This window comes from Alosa alosa, chromosome 9 (assembly GCF_017589495.1).
Source record: "Alosa alosa isolate M-15738 ecotype Scorff River chromosome 9, AALO_Geno_1.1, whole genome shotgun sequence".
NCBI classification, from domain to species: domain Eukaryota; kingdom Metazoa; phylum Chordata; class Actinopteri; order Clupeiformes; family Clupeidae; genus Alosa; species Alosa alosa.
In genome coordinates, this window is record NC_063197.1 from 11137081 (window position 1) to 11160264 (window position 23184).

The 23184-nt window shown below is 44.8% G+C and overlaps 1 protein-coding gene across 2 annotated transcripts in view; it reads left to right on the plus strand.

The window, feature by feature from the left end:
• LOC125300839 (collagen alpha-1(XXIV) chain) overlaps window positions 1–23184 on the plus strand; it is a 108186-nt gene that overhangs the window by 35075 nt on the left and 49927 nt on the right. Inside the window, exons 12-25 of one of the 2 annotated variants that reach the window (XM_048252977.1) lie at window positions 527–571; window positions 2161–2214; window positions 3165–3209; window positions 9780–9833; window positions 10001–10045; window positions 10325–10378; window positions 11086–11139; window positions 11938–11991; window positions 14489–14542; window positions 14817–14870; window positions 16317–16361; window positions 16879–16932; window positions 17915–17959; window positions 22253–22306. In XM_048252977.1, the coding sequence (XP_048108934.1) occupies window positions 527–571; window positions 2161–2214; window positions 3165–3209; window positions 9780–9833; window positions 10001–10045; window positions 10325–10378; window positions 11086–11139; window positions 11938–11991; window positions 14489–14542; window positions 14817–14870; window positions 16317–16361; window positions 16879–16932; window positions 17915–17959; window positions 22253–22306 (711 nt within the window). The remainder of the gene's footprint in view (window positions 1–526; window positions 572–2160; window positions 2215–3164; window positions 3210–9779; window positions 9834–10000; window positions 10046–10324; window positions 10379–11085; window positions 11140–11937; window positions 11992–14488; window positions 14543–14816; window positions 14871–16316; window positions 16362–16878; window positions 16933–17914; window positions 17960–22252; window positions 22307–23184) is intronic. The other variant, XM_048252978.1, reaches the window with a different exon arrangement.

A 23184-nucleotide genomic window follows, 5' to 3' on the forward strand; every position in this document is an offset into this window, starting at 1 on the left:
CTGTTCCAAAAAATATGTTGGCAAGAAGTGAACAACCACATTGAATAATTTCAGCTGTCTGTGTTTTGTCTTGTCCTTGCAGTTTCGGTGTGTACATGTTCTTGTTGAGGGGGGGCTAGACAGTTTGATGGATAAACCCCTTTCCAGACAAATCAAGTCATGTATATATTTTTTTGTGGATCAGGGTTGGACTGAAAAAAATCTATCACATTGCCTTTTCTAGGAACTTATTTGGCATAGAGAGCTTAAATGGTGATGGAGACTCACAGGATTTCATGTTTTGAAGCTATAAAAATAATTGAACACAATTTTCCATAATACCCAGGCCAAGGTTGGAAAAATGACCTGTTAGCTATAAAAACGACTGAATCTAAATGCCAAGTTATTGTTTAACCAACTCATTCCATTGCAGTGCGTCTATGTTTTGTTGTAGATGCAAATAGTAGATATGTGACTAAAGGAGTGCTTGATATGGAAACATGTCACTCTGTAATCAAGAGCTGTTCTCTTTCTGTTTATTTCCAAGGGAATTCCAGGCCCTCCTGGGAAAACGGGTCCAAAAGGAAGGCAGGTAAAGTGTTGTAAACAAGCTTTCCATCTATCCGAACAAGACATTTATATTATTTGAGTAAATGTTTGTTCTTTTTTAGACAAAATGTTGTCTAAAATGGACACTGAGTACCTGTGACCTAGAAATATATCAACAACAGTTCTACACAAATGCTTCGAAGGTCTTTCAGCGTTATTATGTAACCTAAAAAGTTGCACTTCAAGCACTTCAAATCAGTAATTCTTAACCTTCATGTGGCCTGCAGGCACATAACAATAGGCGCATATTTCAGCTGTGTGCACACTCAATGTGCCAAATCCTTCGCCAGAAAGTGTGGCTTTCAAAAGAGCACCTTGGAAAGCACACCAGAGTACAATTGGTGTGACTCCTGCAGCAAATGTTTGTTCCAGGTTACTGAAGCAATGCTTTTTTTAATGGGGATGATTGCACATTGTAGCCAGTGACTGGCACCAGGAATGAGCAGTCTGAAAAGTATTAGCCTTATAAAAACACAAGCATTGGCGAAAAGCGTCTGACAGACTGCAAGCTGCCCTGGTGCCAACTGGGCAGTCCTCCCAGTGTCACTGATCAGGACTGCATTATCAAACATCTCTGGGTCGCTGAAAGCTGTATGGAAGACTTTCAAATTCCATGGGGTAAATATGAGAAGAGGTGTGTGTGTGTGTGTGTGTGTGTGTGTGTGTGTGTGTGTGTGTGTGTGTGTGTGTGTGTGGGATGGTGGTGAGAACAACGCCACAGAACATGACTCCTCTGGGTGAAGCAGACTTTTTCCATGGCCTCCAGTGGGACAAGGCCTTTATGCCAACATCAAAACCCACTAACATCTAACAGAGAGACTCTAGGTGCCTTTTATAGATGGACTCTGAAATACTAGCATTTGGTGCTGCACATAGTCCATAGTTTTTTTCAGTTTGGGGGTATATACACAGTGTGTTTACATGTCAACACAGTGGAATGTACCTTGTACAAAGGTCACGCAACACAGAGTTTGTTAAATGAATGAACCTTGCAGTCATAAAACTTGTGACATCCAACAGTATGCATGGCCATCAGCTATGTCCCATTTGGTCATGCCGAACGAGGTGCCAACATCCAAGAGCCAACAGAGCCAATAAAATGAAGGCATCACTTAGCACAGTTGTGGACTGTAGACTGTTATGCACTGAGGACTGTGCTTGATTCTTGTTTAATTCAACACACTTTCACCAATTAGAACTGGCAGTACATTTTACATCTTGTGTTCTCGAATGGACAACAATTGTACTTGATCTTCCAACTGTTGATGTGTTTTTGGGGTTGCACCTGTGTGTTAGACAAAAGTAGGGCACTTTCTGTATTTTGAGACCATTGAACATTTGTAGGGGTTGGGTACTGAAGATTGAGAGAGTGCACATACCTTAACTTAACATACATCAAGATAAATTGAAATGGGAAGTACTCATGTAGCCATTAAATCCATCATGCTCATATTCCCCCAAAGAATATTGAAGGTACCTAGGGCAGAGGTAACACTCCCATCCCATTTGTCATAGCCTACTTACTGCCAAGGTGTGTCCATGCGGTAACTCAGCTGTCTGTCCTGTTTTCAGGGTGTTGTCGGTGACGCTGGCGAGAGGGGTCCTCCCGGGCCGGATGGGAATGAGGTACCACCTAATTACACCTAATTAAATCCCCTTGCAATCTGTTAAGCGTATAAAACTTCACAAGCGTTTATGGCCATTTAGTTGATGTAGCGAAATTACATATCCTTGCTTCTCACCGCACTTGGTGTGCCCGGACTTGCCCCTATACTCCAAAAGGAAGCGTTGACAGCTTTTCCATGTTTGAACAAAGTTGTAAATAGAGAGAGCTATGTTTTGATTAGAAAGTCAGCAAAATGTATCTTCTTTTCATAAAAGTATGCTTCACGGTATCATTTGTGATGGTAAGGCTCTTGGCAAAGGGAGGGTTAAAGAGCAGAAAATGTCTGTATGAAAACATTTTCGCTCGTGTCAAGCTGTTTGAATAAACACCGGTACTCAGCGGCTTTTACAGTGAAGCAGCCACGCCGTTGTAATCTCAACTTACAGCTTTTGCTGTGAGCCACACACAGACACATATTCTTTGTCGTGCTATCAATTTATGTACCCCTTTTTCAGTTTTACGTGTAGAAAATCAAAAGTGATTTATAGAATTACCGTAGAATGATCACCCTTACAGTAGGTGTTCTGTAGAATATTGTAGCTCTAGTAAGCGTCTATTCAGGTTACTTCACTCAGTTAGTGTCACGACCAGTCATATTAAAAGCTCCATAAAACTCAATGGTGTTGAAATGAGCAGCCATATATTAGATAAATAGCTGTATGCTTGGCGGATCTCAGCTGAAAAAAATACACTTGAAGGTGCTGTGATACAGGATCTGAGCCTACAATGTTTCTTTTTCTTTGCCCTTTGTTTATTTTCTGGTGTTAAATAAGATTGTATGCATTAATCTGTTTGTGGCAAATATTTATACAGTCTTCAAGTGAATGGAATAGTAGGTTGTATCATCTTCCATTATTTTTCTTGCTTTATCAAAAAGCATTTATTTCCAATATCTCCTTTTTTCCTCCAGGGGCCTGTTGGAGGGACTGGGACTGGAGGCTTTCCAGGACTGAGAGTGAGTAAACTGAGAAAGCATTCTAGTATTCTACCCGATGGTACTGATTGATTTCCCACATTCTTACACTTTTGTTTGCCTGCTTTATCTTGTAGATCTGAGATTTTAATAAAGTTAAACAAATCATACATGACTATCATTAAGAAAACTTTAAATTGCTTTCTTACATGCGGTATGTTTTAAAGGGTTCATAAGTAGTATAAGATGTATAAATCCTAGTGATCCTAGTGACTCAGTATGAAATACTATCATGAGACTGAAAATCTCTGCTGATGGCCACCTTGAAGAAAAATCACTCTCTGTCCCGACAACCGTCTGGACGCATGCTACTGTGTCTTCGGATTACTTTTCATGTGAAACATCAATCAATATGCATCCTACCACATGATGATTGTTCATAGGCTTCCCTTGTGTTGCACTCATCTTTTGCTGTGTTGGGCTAAAGAAATAGTAATTGGCAAGCATTAAACAATTGTGACCATTTGTTTTCCTAATGAAGAATTTTGTCATTGATCATTCCTCTGATGATTCATTAGTTTACTTCTTAATCTGTTTTCTAATGACATGATTGATTGATACAGTACTAAGGCAGGGAGAGTCTTCACAGATCAGTGGACATCTTTCGTGCCAGTCTGACTCTTTTCCTCTCAGGAGTTACTGGAGTACCGAGCCCAGGTCATTTGTTTTTGATGGCAAGAATATGCGGCTCTCTCCTGAGTGCTACCGTAAAGTGCTTAGCTTGGCCAGCAAGCTTCTGCCAAAGGATGGATTACCAATATTTTATGCTCTCTAAATGCTTGGCGGCCTGTCAGCCCTAGATGGATCCACAAAGAGAGAGAGAGAGAGAGAGATCTAGAGATAAACTGGCGTAGGAAGACTTGGAACTTCCCTGACGTTGGGTTCTAAATCCTGCTGTGAGGGAAGAGGGAGATGAAGGAGAGAAGGAGAGGCACCGGAGGCCTGTCACGGAGCTTCAGTGGGAGGAAAGCAGAGGGGGAAGGAAAGAAAGAAAAAGACGAGACAGAAGTCGGATGGTAGTGTAGGCTGTAGATATCTAGAGATGGCGAAAATGAAAAGCGAAGATGGGGAAAAAAGAGGCAAGTGCCTGGAACATAGGGTGAGAAACATGTTGTCGCAAATCTTGCTTTCACACCTGCATTCAGGTGAGCCAGCCGACGTGCCCTATTACTAATCTTAAGGCCCCCCAAAAGGAGGGTTCGGTGTCAGAGCCCCTGTTGATGCTTCTGAAACAGCAGTCAGTAAGATTTAAGGGGGCTACTCCTGCTGCTTTTCACGCATGGAACCTGCCTGAGTTTGGGATGGATTTACACTTACCTTTCGCTCCATTCCTCGGCAAGGCCACAGCTCAGAGACTGTGTGGAGCCATCTGTCCGTACAATGTTACAAACTGCCAAGAGGCCGTGGCTTCCCTGCCACAGGGCTACTGTAAAGAGATTGTACATTCAGAGGCGAACGCCTTTCACAGCTGGACACGGTTAGTTGGTTCCACTACATCCCCTAGTGCAATGTCTGAACAGCTATCAAATTGCCTCACTGCATCACAAAAAGAGTACAATTCTGGAACACTGAAAAAAACTGGTCAGAAACAGACAAGTAATATAATTGAAATGGATTGTTATGGGACTGTCCAACACGTTCACTAGCCAATCCAATAGAGTCACCAGTTGGTTGGAGTTGGTGTAAAATTCTGAAATAGCCTACTTAAAAAAAAAACTGGTCAAAAACAGACAAGTAGTATAATTGAAATGAATTGTAATGGGACTATCCAACAGTTTCACCAGCCAATCCAATTGAATCGCCAATTGGTAAGAAAGCCAGGAGATGAACTTGGGCCAAATCCTTACAACACATTTATTGGATTCATTCACCAGTCTGGATGAGCTACACTGCAGGACACACTGAGTGTGCTCTTTTTAGTCGATTTGTTGTTAAGGAACAGTTATAAGAACTTTTAAAGCAAAACTACAGAGTTTGGTATAAAACTAGTGAGTTACCTAAACGGCATGCAACACCTTGCAAATACCACCCATAGCCTTATTGGCACTGCTAAAGCTTGCTAACATGCTAACTGGTGTCTCTTGGTGATATAGCCCACACTGTTGTGCTGTGAAAGGTTTTCTTTCATTGTTGCTGTCTTTTCCTATCTTTTTTGCTTTCTACACATAACAGTTAACTGTATAGTGGATATCCTGGATGGCCGGTTGGAATGACACATGTAGAAATACCTATCCTTCAGATGACTATATGACATCAACATAATACCAAAGATGATACCAAAAATAGTTCTTTGATAAAAGCATATCTCAAAACATGGAAAATTGTAGTGTAGTGTTGCTTTAGAGAGATAGCCCTATTTAGTGCCAAAGGACCAGTTCCAGCACACCTCCGTCTGTCTCAGTTCATCCCAGTGCAGTGTGCTGCCACATTATTCTCTAGGAGCATCGTGGCAGGATGGGGTCCAGTTCCGATTTGTTGTCCATCACGACAAGCGGAGCCAGATCCGACACGGTTCCAATGGGAACCACATGCTGTCATTGAAGTGAAAGGAAGGCTGGCGGGGCATGCATTCGTCATGTCCTCCCCACCGTATATTCCCTGGAAAAATGGAAAAATCTTTCAAATGTAAAGTGTATAGGCGGGATGTTCCACGCTACAAATTGGTCCCATCTCCTGTAAGCATGCATCCATGCCAAGAGGCCTCATTCCAACCACAACCCTTTGAAAGACCCTGTCTGTCCCTGTCCATCCGTCCAAAATGGCCTTTAGTCTTATTTCTTGCTTTAGATTTTTCTCTGTGATCTGAAGTCGCAAGGGGTGTCTAAAACCAGGTCAAGCTTCCAGACCCTTGTAATTAAATGTAATGAATATGCTGTCGTAGACATCTGCATGACACAGTGTCGTGATGGTTGCTCAAGCTCATGAACGTTGCCTAATCGACTTTTTCACTCCTCAGGCAAACGGCTTGATTTAGGTTCATGATAATGTTGATGGATAGGCGATTACGTTTTGCTTTTTGACCAGCATCAGATTTACAACTGTGGTCAGTCCCAAGTATGGTTAACCATGCTGTGGTTGGCTAGCAGATGGCGGATACTTAAGGCAGTCCTTTTAATGTTGGGATTTGGGAAAGTTTCCATTTCAACATGTGTTGTGCCCCAAACGTCACAGTGGGGACAGTAACACAGGCAAGTGTTCTGCCAACAAGTGACTCATTACAGTTTCAAATTCTCAAAGGACACATTGAGGAATATTCTTACGCAGCCCTGTGCTGTATGTAACAACCACACAGTGTACGTACGTCAAAGAACTTAACCAAGATGCTGCAAGCACTCCGGGTGTTCCTTTTCAATTCAATTTGATTTGACAACCTCAATTGGGCCGTGCGAAAATAAAACTAAAGTGATCGGCTATCATCTAAAAAGACATGGATTTCTCCACCACACTGCTGAGACTGTAGTTCTCAGAGAGGAATGGGGCGGCTGTTGTTTTTCTCCTGTTCTATTGTACGTGGTGATAAAAGGCTGGATTTGCACTCTGGGAAAGATGACACCTCAGCAGTTCACTTTGAGTGGAACCAGTCACAACTCTCAACAAGGACCAGAGATTGCCTTTGAACTCGATGAATATAGTCATTCTATCTTCTAATTTAATTGCTGGCTATCTCCAGCTACCCCTGAAGCTTGGGGTGGGTCAGTTTCTCCAGACCATCTGAAGCACGTGTGTGGGTTTTATTTGTCCAAGTTTTCAAAGGCTCTTTTGGGTTTTAGTGAAACTGGTGTCGGGTAGGACATTGACCTGTGGAGGAGTTTGAATGTGGTTTCCATCAGGTTTATCAACAGTGGTTTGTCCTTTATGTTATTAGCATTCCATGGCAAACTAGTCCTGAGCCATGCACACACACACACAACATTGTTGGTGTCTCTGCGTGGTACGTGGTATGTTCGAGATCATACGTCTGGTGGAAACAGGAGCTGGTGGTTTCACATTACATCCTGGCCTCTCAACTCTCCCGCCGCCCCGTTTCTCACATGCCATGGCGGGGGTATAAAATCGTTTTTCTTTTCTTTTTTTTACGAACTGCGTGTGATTAGTCTTCATCCAGCAGTGCCATTAGCCCATTCTCCTCGCCATCAAACAGAGTGCTTACCCAACACCAGATGGGCTCAGCTCTTTCAAGCCGCACGCCGTTTATGACGGTACATTAAAAGGCGCTCGCTCTTCTCGTGCCAGCCGTGACTCTTAGTATTGATCATTTTGATGGGGGATAACCCCGCAGCTGCGGACAGGCCAAAGGAAAGACTCTCTCCCATGCTCCCGCTCATCATTTAGGGTTAGCGCTCTGTCCGAGCCCGAGAAATTAATGCCATGGATGGATGTGAAACACTTGTGTCGTGCTAACTCAAACCTCAGGGGTGACATTAGCTGGTAAAATATGTGTTATGTATTTTCATCAGATGTAGGGTAGTCTTGTGCTAATCTGGTCTCAGTGGATGATAAACAATGTTAGTCTACTCCAGATCGCACAGATATAGTATAAGTATAAGTATATACTCTTTTGATCCCGTGAGGGAAATTTGGTCTCTGCATTTATCCCAATCCGTGAATTAGTGAAACACACACACAGCACACCGTGTACACACAGTGAGGTGAAGCACACACTAACACGGAGAGGTTACAAGCCCGAAGCCCTAACCAGTAGGCCACGGGTGTGTGGTGTGTAGAACTAGCTATTATATCTGTTGGTAGTTCAATGTTTTTGCAACACTAGGAGGATTTTATCTGTTGGCCAAGGCATTCAGATGTTTTCTCTCCTTATGCTATGCCACAAATGATTTGCACAAGTGTATCATATACATTTGATGTTCTCAGGACTATTTTGGATAACCCTTACCAAAGTTGCCCACGAAATAAAACACAACAAGCAACACATTTTTTACAGTACAATGAAGCACCATCACCGACAAAGCACATTTACAACATTTTCCACACACATTTTAGAGACCTATACGTGATGAAACAGGAACTTTCCAAACAATTTAAATGAATCATTAAGTCCTTAAAGTTTGGGATTGCTTATGTTGCTGGAGTCAATCACTGAGTCACCTACACACCACTGAATTCATGTCCGCTGAGAGTAGCTCAGGTCAGTGTGTGTGTGTGTGTGTGTGTGTGTGTGTGTGTGTGTGTGTGTGTGTGTGTGTATCAGGGGGACCAGAGAACAGGGCCAGTCTGATGCGATCAATGTGTCCAACAGATGCACCCACACGCACACTGACGCACATGCTCACTCATGCAGGAATCTGGACTTCATATTGCTGGAGTGGTATATTCTCCCGAGGTTGTACATAAACAATAGGAACAGTCTGCTGCAGATGCGAACGTCAGGAAGTTAAAACTGTATCCCTGACGACAGCAGTCTTTCATACGGACATGAAACAGGTCATTGGTGTGTGTGTGTGTGTGTGTGTGTGTGTGTGTGTGTGTGTGTGTGTGTGTGTGTGTGTGTGTGTGTGTGTGTCTATAATAGTAGAGGAATGCCATTAGGGACCTCAAGAAGGTGAAGGGCCTGCATCCAATGAGGTCCAATGAGGTTATTACGTATTTAGTTATTACAGATTATTAGCATTGTCCTTTTGGTCCTAATTCCATTTTCCATAGTGGCCCTCTGGCCTGAAAGCACACTGTTACAAAACAGCATTACACCCACCAGAGAGCTCCTGGTCCAACTGGAACCACTTAGATATGTATCAGAGCCATGCACAAACTGCCCCAGGCCTCACATTATATACCTGAGAGGTCCTCAGGGCCTCAGCTGTATTACTTTCTGTTCAACATAGGTGGTTGACTCATGCGTGACTCAAAAAGGAGCTCCTATCAGGCCAGCATGGATACAGATGGTCATTCATCCAGTGTCAGGCTGGATTAGATTTGATTTATTAGCACACGCAGGCAGATGATAAGGCCAGTCCGTATGATTGTTTGCCAGCGGTGCTTTGATCTCACAGCGAGATGTTGACATGGAGGAATGGGATGTTTTGGGGCAAAGCGCAAACTTGTGTGACGGTCGGGCCAAGGCTGGGAGCTGGCACAAAGGGATTGAACGTTTCCTCTGAAACATGTCATTTAGTTCTGGCAGGGTATCACAGGTGGTGGAATAAGCGCTTTCCCAGATGAAGCTTATTCCCAGTGGGGCCTTAAACTTTGGTCTGTCTGAAGTCTCAGACTGTACGAATGTTGTCATGGAGGATTGGCATCTTTATAATGCATTCACTGCTTGTCATAAACTCTTGTCCACTTCCTCACCACATAGGCTGGATATTTCAGGGCAAACTCTGGTCAAGATTAAGTACTATTTAATAATAATAATAATAATAATAATAATAATAATAATAAAAATAACACAGCTTCATATTTGGGTAAAAATAGAAACGGGCCCCCTCTCTACAAGTGTCTTTAGTTTACATAAAACATAATAAAGAAACAAACAGTTACAAATAGGCAAATGCTCATGTCTCATGTGACCCCCCCCCCCCCCTCTCTCTCTCTCAGGGCGACCCTGGGGCTGAAGGACTCCGCGGCCTACAGGGAATCTCAGGACCCCAGGTAACAGCTGCAGTCCACCGTGCTTTCACTTATGTTACTGTAGAACACCTCACTCTCAAAATGGCCCACACTCAGGACCTCTCCACTCCACTCCACTCCACTCCACCCAACCTCACCACTCCCCCCCCACCCACTCCCTCCCCCCTACCTTTTTCTCTCGTTGGCAGGGCCCGGCTGGAAGGGTGGGGCCACCTGGATTGAAAGGTGATAAGGTGATCTAAATATTTCTATTATTGCAGTGAGTTTGTGTGTTTGTGAGTTTAGCGTGCTAGTGCTAAAGTAATTGGTCATTGCCAATGAGTGGTGATGAGCAGAGTTGGCTAGGTGGAAAATGGTTGTGTGCATGCTTGCATGGTTTGTGTTGAGACTGTGGGTAATTGTGGGAGGAGTATGGCTGAGCCCAGTTTTATGTGGTATCATCATTATGTTCCATGGGTGGGATGCTGCAGTGTGTTGTCTCTATTTTATGATTTTTCTGTGATGCAATTCAGGGGGAACCTGGATTACGAGGCGAGCCAGGCGAAAACGGTTACCAGGGCGATAAGGTAAGGGAGAAAATGGAGGTCACTCGTCAGCTGGATTATCACCAAAGCCAACGCCCACTGCCGGCGTCTGACACGCGTCAAGTGACGCCAAAGTTTAGAAATCCATTACTTGTAACGGAGCAAAGCACACTGGCGGCATCTGACGCGCATCAATGCCAACGTTTAGAAAATTATCTCATATCTCATTATCACTATCTCTTGAGCGTCAAATCCATAGACGCGAATGCCGTCGCCAGTGGGTGTTGGCCTTTATAATAATTAATGTACACACAGTCATTATATAGATCTCGGCATACATAAGTAAAGTAAATGGAGAGGATAAAGAGATCTACCCAAATGTGTGATTCATGTTATACTGCTTTACCGCACTGTGCTTTACTGGTATTTGTGGCGAGACGCAGTGAGTAGATCAGCACTTGACACCTCTTGAGGCCTTAACTATTGCCAGCCGATCACTGCTGAGCCATGCCAGTGGGGAGCATTACTGTGAAGAGAGACGTGTCAGCCCTTTCGTCATGTAGGATTGCTCTCAGCACAGGCCCACACACTGTAGGCTACAGACTAAACAAGCAACAAACACCCAGAGGTGTATCTTACACCATCAAACGCACATGTGGTCTGGATGTATCTGTGTGTGTGTGTGTGTGTGTGTGTGTGTGTGTGAGACAGAGGGATTGCATTCACTATGTTTGATGTTTGGTTTGCAGGGTGCACCAGGCTTGCCAGGACCTCCAGGGCCGAGGGGAAAACCAGGACCACTCGTACGTCTGCCCGTTTTATTTGCGTCTCGGGATTCAGACACATCTCTGCCCTCGAAAAGGCCATTAAATGCAAAACACTTTCAAGAGGTTTTTGGCATGCGTTCACCGTTAATGGATGAGTAGGGGTTAGAGTAATTGGTATCTCTGAGTCAGCATTAATGGAACTTATACCCACAGTATGCGTGTGTGTGTGTGTGTGTGTGTGTGTGTGTGTGTGTGTGTGTGTCTGGCGGGTGGGGTCATGATCAGGATGATTCATTCTGTTTTAGTAGCACTGTAGACACAGCTAGGTGCTGGACCATTGAGTGGTGTTCTGTGCTTAACTTTGCTTGTGCTTGTTCTTTGCCATGTTTGTCCTGGTTCAGAACCCTTGCATCCCCCCAGGGTGGATAATCTTTTGTAGTTGTAGCGCCAGGACTCCTGGCAGTAATTTTAGTAATATCAAGTCAGCATGAGAAGAAAAGGGGAGGTTAGAAACATTACCACCCATAGTGTCCATCCCCGACAAATGCTGGCAACTCCCAGGGGTAGCAGACTCCCAGCCAAGGAAGAAATGAGGGCGGCTTTGTAGAACAAGTCCTGGGTTGCCCTAGCTTGGTGTGTGTATGTGTCTCTTTCTGTGTAAGTGTGTGTGTCTGTGTGTGTGTGTGTGTGTGTGTGTGTGTGTGTGTGTAGGGGTGTGTTTTTGTGTTTGTGTGAATGGGAACAGTTGTGTATGTAAATGACTTGGCAGCGGTTTGGGTTGTGCTGAGGTGTTACCAGTGTCTCATATGCTCCGTCCTGTCTGTCTGTTGAAAGGGAAGACTGGGCGAGATGGGGCTCCCTGGCCCGCCGGGGCCACCTGGACCAGAGGTAAGACGCCAAGAGCCACTGTCCTCCTCCGCTATAACAAGTCTGCTAATGGGATCAATATGTGTCACTTTCATAAACATACACTCACTCTCACACAGAAAAACACATAGAAACACTCACACACATGCACACACACACACACACACACACACACACACACACACACACACACACACACACACACATACACATACACACATGGTTTATTACATAAGCATAAGTGTAAGCATAGGAGTGGCGAGTGGAAGGCCCGAGTGCATTGGGCGGTAATGTAGATCTTATGTTTTGCATTCCACTCACATGGACAAGCTCCTCTGAGTTGATCAAAGTCTCTGCGCTCCCAGAGACATGTCAGCGAAGGTCATCCATCATTTAGCAGCATAAAGGATCGGCATAGGTCCTCCTGGAACACGATTCAGTGTTACACTGCATAGGAATGCACTGAAGACACAACGACAGTAGAAACACATACAATATACGATGACTGTTCCACAACATCACATTCCTTTTTGAGTACTGACCAGTCAAGCATAGTAGACTCAGCCTTGCTACTACAACTCATACAACTCACACCGGCCCATTCCTATTAGTAGTCCGAGCATTGTCCATAAAAGAAACTGCAGATCAAGAAGACTGCCCATTCGTGTTTAACAGCCCAATATTTTACACACACTTCAGTTTGAAGCTGCTTTGCCAGGACTGACAGTCTTTTTCTTTCTGTAACACTAGACTGTTAGCACTGTGTGAGTCACCAGGTATAAGATGGGGGTATTTTTCTGATCGCTGCCATCATGGATGACTGCTGATGTTTATCACGAGGCGAGCCCTGTTGTGTGGGGTGTTAAACATCCTGAACTGTGCTGACTGATGTTTCTGAGTTATGTGTATGGTCACCAGCCCCTAATCCCAGAGCTGGGCCAAATTTATGCTGCTCTGTCTCTGTGTTTAATTTCAGCACGGAATGAGACATGTGGAAGTCAGATGTGTTTGTATGTGCATGTGTGTGGGTGTGTTGCGGCCGTGATGCAGTCTCACTAAAGCTCTTGATAGCCGGCCTTGCTGATATGACTGTGGGAAAGAGAGACACACAAGGCACAAAATGTTGAATTGCGGACTGGGGATCATACCATCACAATCATCAGGTTGTGTGTATTGAGGTCCGATTGCATGAAGAGTAGGATGAGCATGTGACGTAACACAATAATATGATTAGAAAAGAATCTTAATCTTGAAGGGGCAAAGATAAAGACATTGTTTTTCTTCACTTGATATAGATGAATGGCCATCTAGTGGATAGAAGTATTCCATGCACCCCACAGTGTACTGTGAGTGAAAAGGAAACTCTAATCTGAGATGCTGTAGTTTCAGGCCATTACTGGATGTGTGTTGTGACTTGTGTGTAACTGTGTCTGATCTCATTTATGGTGTCTAATTTTGGCTGCATGCAGGCTCACAGTGATTGTGTGTTACATAAAAGGAAAGAAGATCTGAGATCAGAGAGCGAAGCATGCAGACTCTTTTCCAAAGACAGGAATCTAGTGGAATTCAATGCAGCAATCTGGCCAAAAGATGTCTTTGAACTCATTTAATTAACAAGAGTCCCTTTCTCCTGTTGTGACATTTCATGTCGAAAAGCTATAACTCAGCAGATGGGGAATAATGGTAATCCCCAGTCTGCTGAAGGTTAACCCCTCACTCACACAGGTCTCTGGATGGACTGTGGGTCTTTAATCTAATGTCCGTTAGATTGAAACTGCATTTTGTGGCGTGCTAATTAAAAAGTCATATTTAAAATGGTCATTATAAAAAAAAAAAAAAATTCCCTTCTCCTTCTTTTGGTCCTGTCGCTGATAAAACCATCGCAGGTGTAGAAAGCAGTGATGGCGGCTGCAGTAGCGGCAACAGTGGTGATTGCATTGTGACTGTTGGGGGGTTGGGGGGGGGGGGGTTGCTGGCCATCCGCAGATGAAGTGAGATTTTGGAAGGTGCTGGCAGGTGCCTCTGACAGAGCTAGGCCCATAAGGTCATCAATCACGGTGCGTGCATCAGGTTCCCATTACAGACCTGTGCCTGTGTGTGTGTGTGTGTGTGTGTGCTTCTCCCTTGTCCCTGATTTATATATGGCTACATGTGCAGTAAAATGGAAAGACCTCGGCAATCAATGGAAAAGAAAGGTGGCCATGGATTCCACATGCATTTGGGCATGGACAGTCTCATGGGCTTGTTTGCCAGGGGTTACAGACACATGTGGGCTTGGTGGCTCCTGGTCCTCATTGGAGCTGGCTGCAGGTCCAGGGCATGGGTTAGGACATGGTGAAAGACAGAAGAAAGATGGCAGAGTAGACACAGGGACTCTTTGGTTTTGTTGTGGAAAGTGATTGATTGCGCACACATTGCCTCTATGTGATTACTCAGCAGTAACCCAAGGCCATGAACAAAAAAAAAAAAGTTTTTTTTCCACCTTTATCTTTGACACCTGTCTCCATCTCTTGGACAGGGCTTTCCTGGAGACATCGGCATGCCAGGCCCCAATGGACCTCCTGGACCTAAGGTATGGTACACATGCTAATACTAACTGTCTTCTTCCCATGTAAAGACAGAGAAAAAAGAAGGAAAAAAAAATCCTACATTACTGAACTTGAGCTGAACTTGGGCTGTCAGCCATAGATCAGGTATATGCACATTAGTCTCCGCATGCTTTACGACAATCACTCCCACTCTGTCATTGTCCCACTCTCTCCCTCTCTAAATGTGGGGCTTCAGCTATTCATCAGAGCGCTAACATGAACACTAATCCCTCACCATCTGTGTGTGGTTTTTTTTAGGGGATGCTTGGATCCAGGGGTCCTCAGGGACCACCGGGGCCAAAAGGAACAGAGGTACAGTATGACATTGTTTCCCTACCTCTCTCCTCCACCTCCGTCTCTGCCCTCGCAGAGCTCACAGGCTTCTCTGAGGGGCCAGTCCCAAGAACACGGCCCTATCGCCTGGCCTCTCAGCGCATAGTCTTCAGCCCCATAGAATGTGTATGTGCATGTGTGTTTAGCCTTTCCATATGTGTGTGTGTGTGTGTGTGTGTGTGTGTGTGTGTGTGTGTGTGTGTGTGTGTGTGTGTGTGTGTGTAGAAGCTCTGAGGCAGTGTGGCTGGTGTATATACGTCTGCGCTCCACTGAGGGGCATGTTTCACTGCATGAAGTCATTCCTCATTAGCAGCAGCTAGTAAAAACAAAGCCGGGGGTGTGTGTGTGTGTGAGTGTGTGTGTGTGTGTTTTTTCCAGAAGTGGAAAAAGGAGCGGAAGCCTTTGGCAGCGGCACACACCGCATACACCTTTCCATTGTGCTCGTGTTACATTGGGCCTGGCAGCCGCGGCAGTGGCGCTGAGCCTCGGGTGCCCAGAGAGAGAGCAGCGAGAGGGGAAGGGAAGAGGGGGGGGTGAGCCAGAAAGAGCGGTTGCTGGGAGGCATTCCTGTCTGTCTGTTTGAAGTGTCTGTCTCTTAGACTCTACTGGCATGGTGGAGCAACAGTGCCAGCTTTGTGTTTAGATGGCAAAGTCACCGTCTCTGTGCAGAAAGCAGGGCAGACAGGACAGTCGTGGCCGACCACAGACGGGCATGTGTTTGTGAAAATGTCCTGGTTTCTCCATGGGGCTGGAGAGCTGTTGGAGGAGTATCAGTGTATAAATTCCCAGCTTTTCTGTTGCCTTTTGCATTTCCTTGTGAGCAGCAGGTTTGCATGACTCTTCACTCCCAGGCCACTGGCGAGCGTGTGTGTGTGTGTGGCGTGTGTGTGTGTGTGTGTGTGTGTGTGTGTGTGTGTGTGTGTGTGTGTGTGTGTGTGTGTGTGTGTGTGTGTGTGTGTGTGTGTGTGTGTGTGTAGATGAGGATGTGTTGCTAACGGCTTGTTTAGCGCTCCTGTGGAGTGATGGGCCTGGAAAGCCCCAGCTGTATTTACAACGCCACAGATGCTCTCCCTCTCCTCCACCCTCTCTCTTCTCTCTCTCTCTCTCTCTCTCTCTCTCTCTCTCTCTCTGTTCTCTCTCTCATTTTCCATTCTGCCCCTTTTATGTGTTTCTCACTTCATTTTCACTTTTCTTTCATCTTTTCTCTTTTTCTTCACATTTGTCTCCCTTGACTGCCATCCTCCATTCATTTCTGTTCTCTATGTCTCATGTTCTGTCTCTCTTCCTCTGCCCCTGCCCATCCTGTCTTTTCATCTGTGAGGACGAGTGGGATGGTAAGGGAGCAGTGCCTTCCTGCCTCACGTACAGTCTAATTAGGATGTTTACTGAACTGTTTCTACCCTACTCTGTGTTGCTTGCTTGCAGGGTGATGAAGGCCCTTTGGGCTCACCTGGCAAACCTGGGCCCTTAGTAAGTACCTCCAGACCCCCGGCTGAAGCTTACACACACACACACACACACACACACACACACACACACACACACACACACATTGAACAAAGAAAAAGGGAAAATCTGTCTGCAAGTTACTGAAAGCCCCTAGGCCTATAGAGGAGAGATGTGTGGGAGGAGTGCTATATATGTGATGTGATATGTAATTGTAGGTTTAGGGGAAGCTTCAGCTTAGGCTAATTGTCAATGTCAATGTGTAATGTCAAATGCGAGCACCTACCTCTACCAGACTTGCAGGAGAGTTTAACAGCTCATCTGGTGTGCTGAGAAGTGGTGTAAAAGCAAGCTGCAAATCATCTAATGTGCTCTGTGTTAACAGGCCATTGAAAGCATTTCTGTTTGTGTCTTTACTTACTTTGCCAAGGAGCATTGAAGTATGGGTAAACTGTCTTTGTGTGTGTGTGTGTGTGTGTGTGTGTGTGTGTGTGTGTGTGTGTGTGTGTGTGTGTGTGTGTGTTTATTTGCTGCTCCATAGGGAAGACCTGGGCGGAAAGGCTTCATAGGCGAGCCGGGACCTGAGGGACCAAAGGTAAAACTCTTCATTCGTTTTGAAATTACACTTCTTTGTGTGTGTGTGTGTGTGGGCCGGAAAGGGGTGCTTAATTCTGTGAACACATCACACACGCACACACACACTCAAGCACACACACACACACACACACACACACACACACACACACCACACACACACACACACACACATGTGTGTGTGCATGCAAAGAAAACACACACCCATGGACACACAGAAAACACACAAACACATACAAAAAAGCACACACAGACTCACACAGAAAGCACACACACACACACACACACAAACACACACGCACACATGGACACACAGACACACAGAAAACACACACACGCACACACACATGCATACACATACACACACACACACACACACACACACACACACACACACACACACACACACACACACACACACACACACAGAACCCAGGCAAAGAGTGCACAGAAATGTGAGCATGTTGGTCCCATATGCACTTTCTCCCTGGGTAGCCTAGCGGTGTGTCATCCATATAATAACAGGGCTAGAATCCAGACTTGTTCTCCACATTCCTTTATTGCCTCTAATTAGCCCTCATACCCACCACACAACTGGTGCCCTCACTGCTAAGACACGAGGAACACACACTTTATTAGACTGAATTACAGCAACTAGGAGTCTTTTAGTTTTGTCTTCACACTTAGACTGTACTTAAGGCCACAAAATAAGGAGGGAAAAATGCATTGTTTGTCTTTGACATAAATATGTCAAATGCCTCATTACAACTTAGCAGGAATTCTTCTTTGGCTGTGATTGGACATAATAGCAGGTTTGTTAATGAAATTAATGTATTGAAGGCACTTGCTGTGGAGTTTTTATTGTTTGTTTGCTTGTTTGTTTGCTGAAATTATGTACCGTGTTTACAGCAGAGTGTGGCTGTGATTTTCACATGTCTGACACAAAACCTATATTTTTCTTGTTTATGGTGTTTTGATTACAGGGAGAGATTGGGGACCCTGGAAACATTGGAAAAAGTGGACCTCCAGTAAGTTTACTCTTGGCTTTCCTTTTTTTCAGACTCTTACTGTAGGGATGGAACTCCCATCCTGTTTTTTTTTATATAATCTTTTTAGAGAGAGATTGCGCAAGATAGTTTTGGTTTTCATTAGCTACTTTCGTTGGAGTGTGGGTGTGTGTGTGTGTCTGTCTGTCTGTCTATCTGTGTGTTGCAGTGTCTACTTGTGTGTATATCTGTGTTTTCATGTGTGTGACTCTATATGTGTGTCTGTGTGTTTGTGTGTATTTGTGGTCTGGCATCAAGCTTGGGGAAAGCATACAACCAGATGACTTAATATCAGTCTCGCTTGATGTCTTGACTGGGCTCTTGACCCAGTTTCAGTTGGACAAGTATTTGGATGATTGCTGCCCTGTCATTAGTCATGAAGCAACTGTTAAACAACTCGAGAGTCAGCATCTACACAGAGCGAGAGAGAGAGAGAGAGAGTGTGTGTAAGAGAGACAGTGAGAGAGAGCGAGAGAAAGAGAGAGAGAGAGCCTTAAGCAGGGGGAGTAATTTCGGTTGTTTTTGCTTACTTGCATGTTCCCATGGTGTTTGTAATAAAAAAAAGAAAACAAGATTGTTTGCTTTTCTTGCCTTTGGGAATAGTAGTGTTTTGCCATCAAGTTAGCACATCAGGGTTCTCCCGGAAGTACGGATGCAAGCTTTTGTCGGAATTCTAGATGAAGTGGAAAAATTGCAGGATGTGTTAAAATTCTTTGTTGTAGTATGTAATATTGTGTAAAGTGTGCAGGTCTGTGCTTTGTAACAACTTTGTATCCAACACATTTAGCTCACTGTCCTGTGTATTAATTGAGACTTGATACAAATGATTGAAAAAGACTATGAATATGATGTTACCACCCTCTTAGTTATTTCCTTCTCTAGGCCTCTATCATAATATTTGCATACTGCAGATCAACAGGATTCAGTCAGCTTGGCCTCCTGTGACTGTAGCCCGTACAAGCTCACACATGTGAAGAATTAAATTGTTACCACAGCCTGTTGGGGAGAGCAGGGATTGCAGGCCCTTTGGTTTTGCAGGAAGAGCGGAGTGGCATCTGGACCATATGGGGCGGTTTAATGAACGCCATTACGTCACTTTCCAAATAAATAAAGAAAGGACTGTCTGAAAGATGCTGTCAGTGTTCCTTAGATTAGCCACGGGTCACCTCGGATGCCCCCCCCCTGGGCGGGATGTGTTGCTGTCAACAGGTCACTTTTCAGAAAGCCTCTTTCAGAGTGGTACCCAAAAAGCCTTTGATCTCTACTTTTATTGGAGGTTTTCTTTGTTCCCTATCAGTGATTTGACCTGGTGGATATGGTCACGGAGCGCTTTATGTTGGGTGACCCCAGGGTGGCCGTGATGGAAAAGAAACTCTGAAGGGATTTGTGGCCTTGTCGTGTCCAGGGCATCTCAGCTAGCCCAAGCGACCAGATGTATGTGTGCAGTCGTGTGCAGCCAGACTCAATTAAGTGCAGCCTGGCACCAAACGAGCCATCTACTGTATCTCCCAGGACAGAGCTCTTAACTTTTTACAGCATGTGAGATTCAATACCCACTCTGCCCAAAGCCCAATCCATTTTACAGGTTTCATGTCATGTGAGAGATCCTTTAGCTCACTCAGCAGTCTCCAACAGATGACTCATACTGGGCAGGATGGGCTCATCAGGAGGGTAAAGGAAAGCAGAAAGATGAAAGAATACACACACACACACACACACACACACTCATATAGACCCACACCTTTAAGTAGCTGTAATTGTCAGCTCTGTGTCTCCGTCTCTCCTGGCCTTGATGCCTAAATGCAGCTGAGATCCGCTCGTTGGCGAACACTTAAGGTGTTTCGTGAAGAGGCCCTGTCACTAACAACCCTCTCGAATGAGTTTCCTGTATGTCCGGGATACGTGACACCACCTGTCCCACTTGGTGTTCTAAGGGATTTTCTCTGCGTGTTGTGTGAGGGGTGTTGTGTGTGCAGCGGTGCTGGCCCACCGGCAGTCGGGTAACAATGAGGCTGTGTGGAAAGCTAACCGGTGTGTGCTTTAGAATGGATGTGAGTGCGCTTACAAGACAGCACTTTCTGAATCCCTATAGGACACCAACATGGGTTCTGTGTGTTTGAAATGAGAGGTTTAAAGGCAAAACATTTAAATTTGAAATTAGCATAAACAGACATGCACTGAGTGACTCAGAAGGACATTTGTTAATTTGTAATGATAGTGCTGATTGTTCGCTCTGCTTTTTGGCAGGAGTTAAGCATAGCAGTGGTAATTTGACAGTGACCACCGTGGTTTTTGGTTTAGCTGAGCATTTGCTTTTAAAGTCATCATGTTCGCTATATAATAGAGGGTATTACATCACTCATGTCGCATGTCGGACTGAGTCACTGCCCCTCACACTTTTGCGCATGTTGCCATGGCAGAGTTTTCTAGTGGTCGCAGTCGCCATCCACTTTTCCAGGAAGGCTTAGGGGGAGTTTCAGAAACACCACCACCAACACTACCACCACCACCATCACCCCATTCCACAGCCCCAATTAATACTCTTCAGAAGTGTTGTCTAGAAGGGAACCATTTGTCTATCACTGAGTCTGCCTGCTTGTGGTATTTTCTATTTTTAAACCCGACGCAGATGTGCTCTCTGTCAAGCAGATGAGGACAGCCTTCAGAGAAAGCAGGGATTGTAGACAAACGGGAGGGTGGACAATTCACAATAGAAAACGGCAGTGTAGATGACAGTGATGTCCAGAGATGCATTTGCACAAGAAGGGAACATGATACTCAGATGGTCCCACACAGAGCTGTGCTGCCTCACCCTCGGGGCTTGTCTGTCTGCAGCTCTGGGTGAGCTGGTGCTGGTGGTGGCGAGCTGTGAGCCGGGCATATGTGTTTACCAGTCATCCTTCCCAGCGTACACAGGGGGCTTCACAAAAGACTCGGTCGCAGCCACAGCTCCGCTGTGCGGTGTCTGGCATTCTGACAAAGCCGCAGCGTTTTTTCCAGACGTCTGATCTGGAAGCAATTACTCCCTTTAGATTTCTCCCTGTATTTACATTATCCACTGTTTTCTTCCTTATCTTACCCTGAGAAGTGCATGTTGAAGGTCTGGGAACCGTTGTTTTGCTCTAATGGTCAAATGCCAGTGTGTTTGGGTCAGAGTGGTGGAGTGGGATGTTCTGCAGAATGTAGGTTAAACATGTTGTAATGCAAAGCTCTGTGCCTCAACAAAGAGTTCTTTCTTACAGCAGTTTTCCGATATGAAGTCAAAATTGGCCGGGGGGATTTATTGCTGACGAATGTGGATCGACTTCTATATCCCCAGGTTACATATACGCTCTGTCAGGTTTTACAAGGCCAGAGTTTTGAAAAAATACAAAGCTTTCTTTTGCAGTAAATTAATAAGTCCAATATAAAAAAAAGAATAGTTGGAAATGTCGAACAGTATGTTGATGTTGAATGTCGAACAGTAGTTGAACAGTTGAATAGTTGAACAAATCAAACCTAAATGAAAATGTCAGGTGAACGTGGTGTGAAATTTTAATCTCAAGAGAGGGACTGAGAGTTAGAGAGAGTGAGGTAGAGAGAGAGAGAAAAAAAGAGAGGGAGAACAAAACTCAAAGAAGGGCACGAAGGGAAATTCATTTGAAGTCCACAGAGGAGAAACACAAGGCAAAGACTGCAGGAAATGAATCCAAGACAGACAGCATGAGAGCTGGATGTTCAAGGAGGAATCACCCCTCTTTACACACATTCATCATTAAGAACTTAATAACAGCCATGTTTTTTGAAAAAGCGCTAAGATTGTCTGGAGCGATGAGTCTGGCCCGCCAGGCAACTGCACGGACACGTCCAGAGGTGTTTGGCCTTTGTCTCTTTGATCCGACATGGGTCTGTCCCAGGTGTTACTAATATTAATGTGTGAATGGGCTGCCCATGTGGGCAGAGTTAGTCGTGTGTGTCAACATTGCTTCTGGGGATGGATGACTCGTTGCTTTCTTTTTTTAGTCGGGTGACTTTTACAGCATATAGCTACATGTCTAGTACTCCATTTAAGATGCACACGGAAAGCTGTCTTCATAACTCATACGGTCGTTACAGTGTAATCTATGGCTTCCTTGCATTCCTTTGTGTCAACTGAGGGTTGGAAGCAGTACAAGAAAACACTGAGTCTTTTTTTTTTTTAAAGTCTTGATGACGTATTATGGGTCGTGTCCACTAATTTCTTCTCATTACTCCTCTCTTTTTTCCTCTCTTCCTCTCCCGTGTCTTCTTTTGTAGGGCCCAGTCGGCCTAATTGGAGCGGAAGGGGTGATCGGAGTCCCTGGTGAAAAGGTAGAGTGGCTTCTCCTCCACTATTATCCTGTCAGAGAAGATCACCCAGGGGCAAACATCTCTTCTACATTCTCTCACACACACACACACACACACACACACACACACTCATTTGTACGTTAAAACATATTCGAACAAGCACGTACACCCTATGTAATTATCTCCTGTTAAACAAGAGAGGGGGCAAGAAAGAGAGAGAGAGAGAGAGAGAGATCAAGAGAGACAGAGAGAGATGGAAAGAAAGGAATGGGGGAAAAAAGAAACAGACAGAGGAGCAGAATACAATGCAATGTATAGGAAATCCTCATCCAATACAATACAAGATTACATTTAAATGCAGTCATCAAAGAGTGGTAGGAAGGAGTCAAGTAGGAAAGGTCTAAAGGCAGGTGAAAACTGAGGAGACTTTGTGATACATGAGCTTTATGATCAAAGTGAAATCCACATGCACAATAAGAGAAAAGAGGCCTAAAGCCAGACGTGGGATTGAATCAAACATGTACAGTATAAGAGACATAGTTAGATACAGTTGGGGGCAGGCGTGGCCCACTGGTTAGCACTCTGGACTTGTAACCGGAGGGTTGCCGGTTCGAGCCCCGACCAGTGGGAATGGCTGTAGTGCCCTTGAGCAAGGCACCTAACCCCTCACTGCTCCCCTAGCGCTGCTGTTGTTGCAGGCAGCTCACTGTGCTGGGATTAGTGTGTACTTCACTTCACTGTGTGCTGAGTGTGTTTCACTAATTCACAGATTGGGATAAATGCAGAGACCAAATTTCCCTCACGGGATCAAAAGAGTATATATACTATACTTATACTTGTGAGCGACACAGAAGCAGTAGTTAAGGAGGAGTATCGCAGCAGAGGTGACACACAGTTCA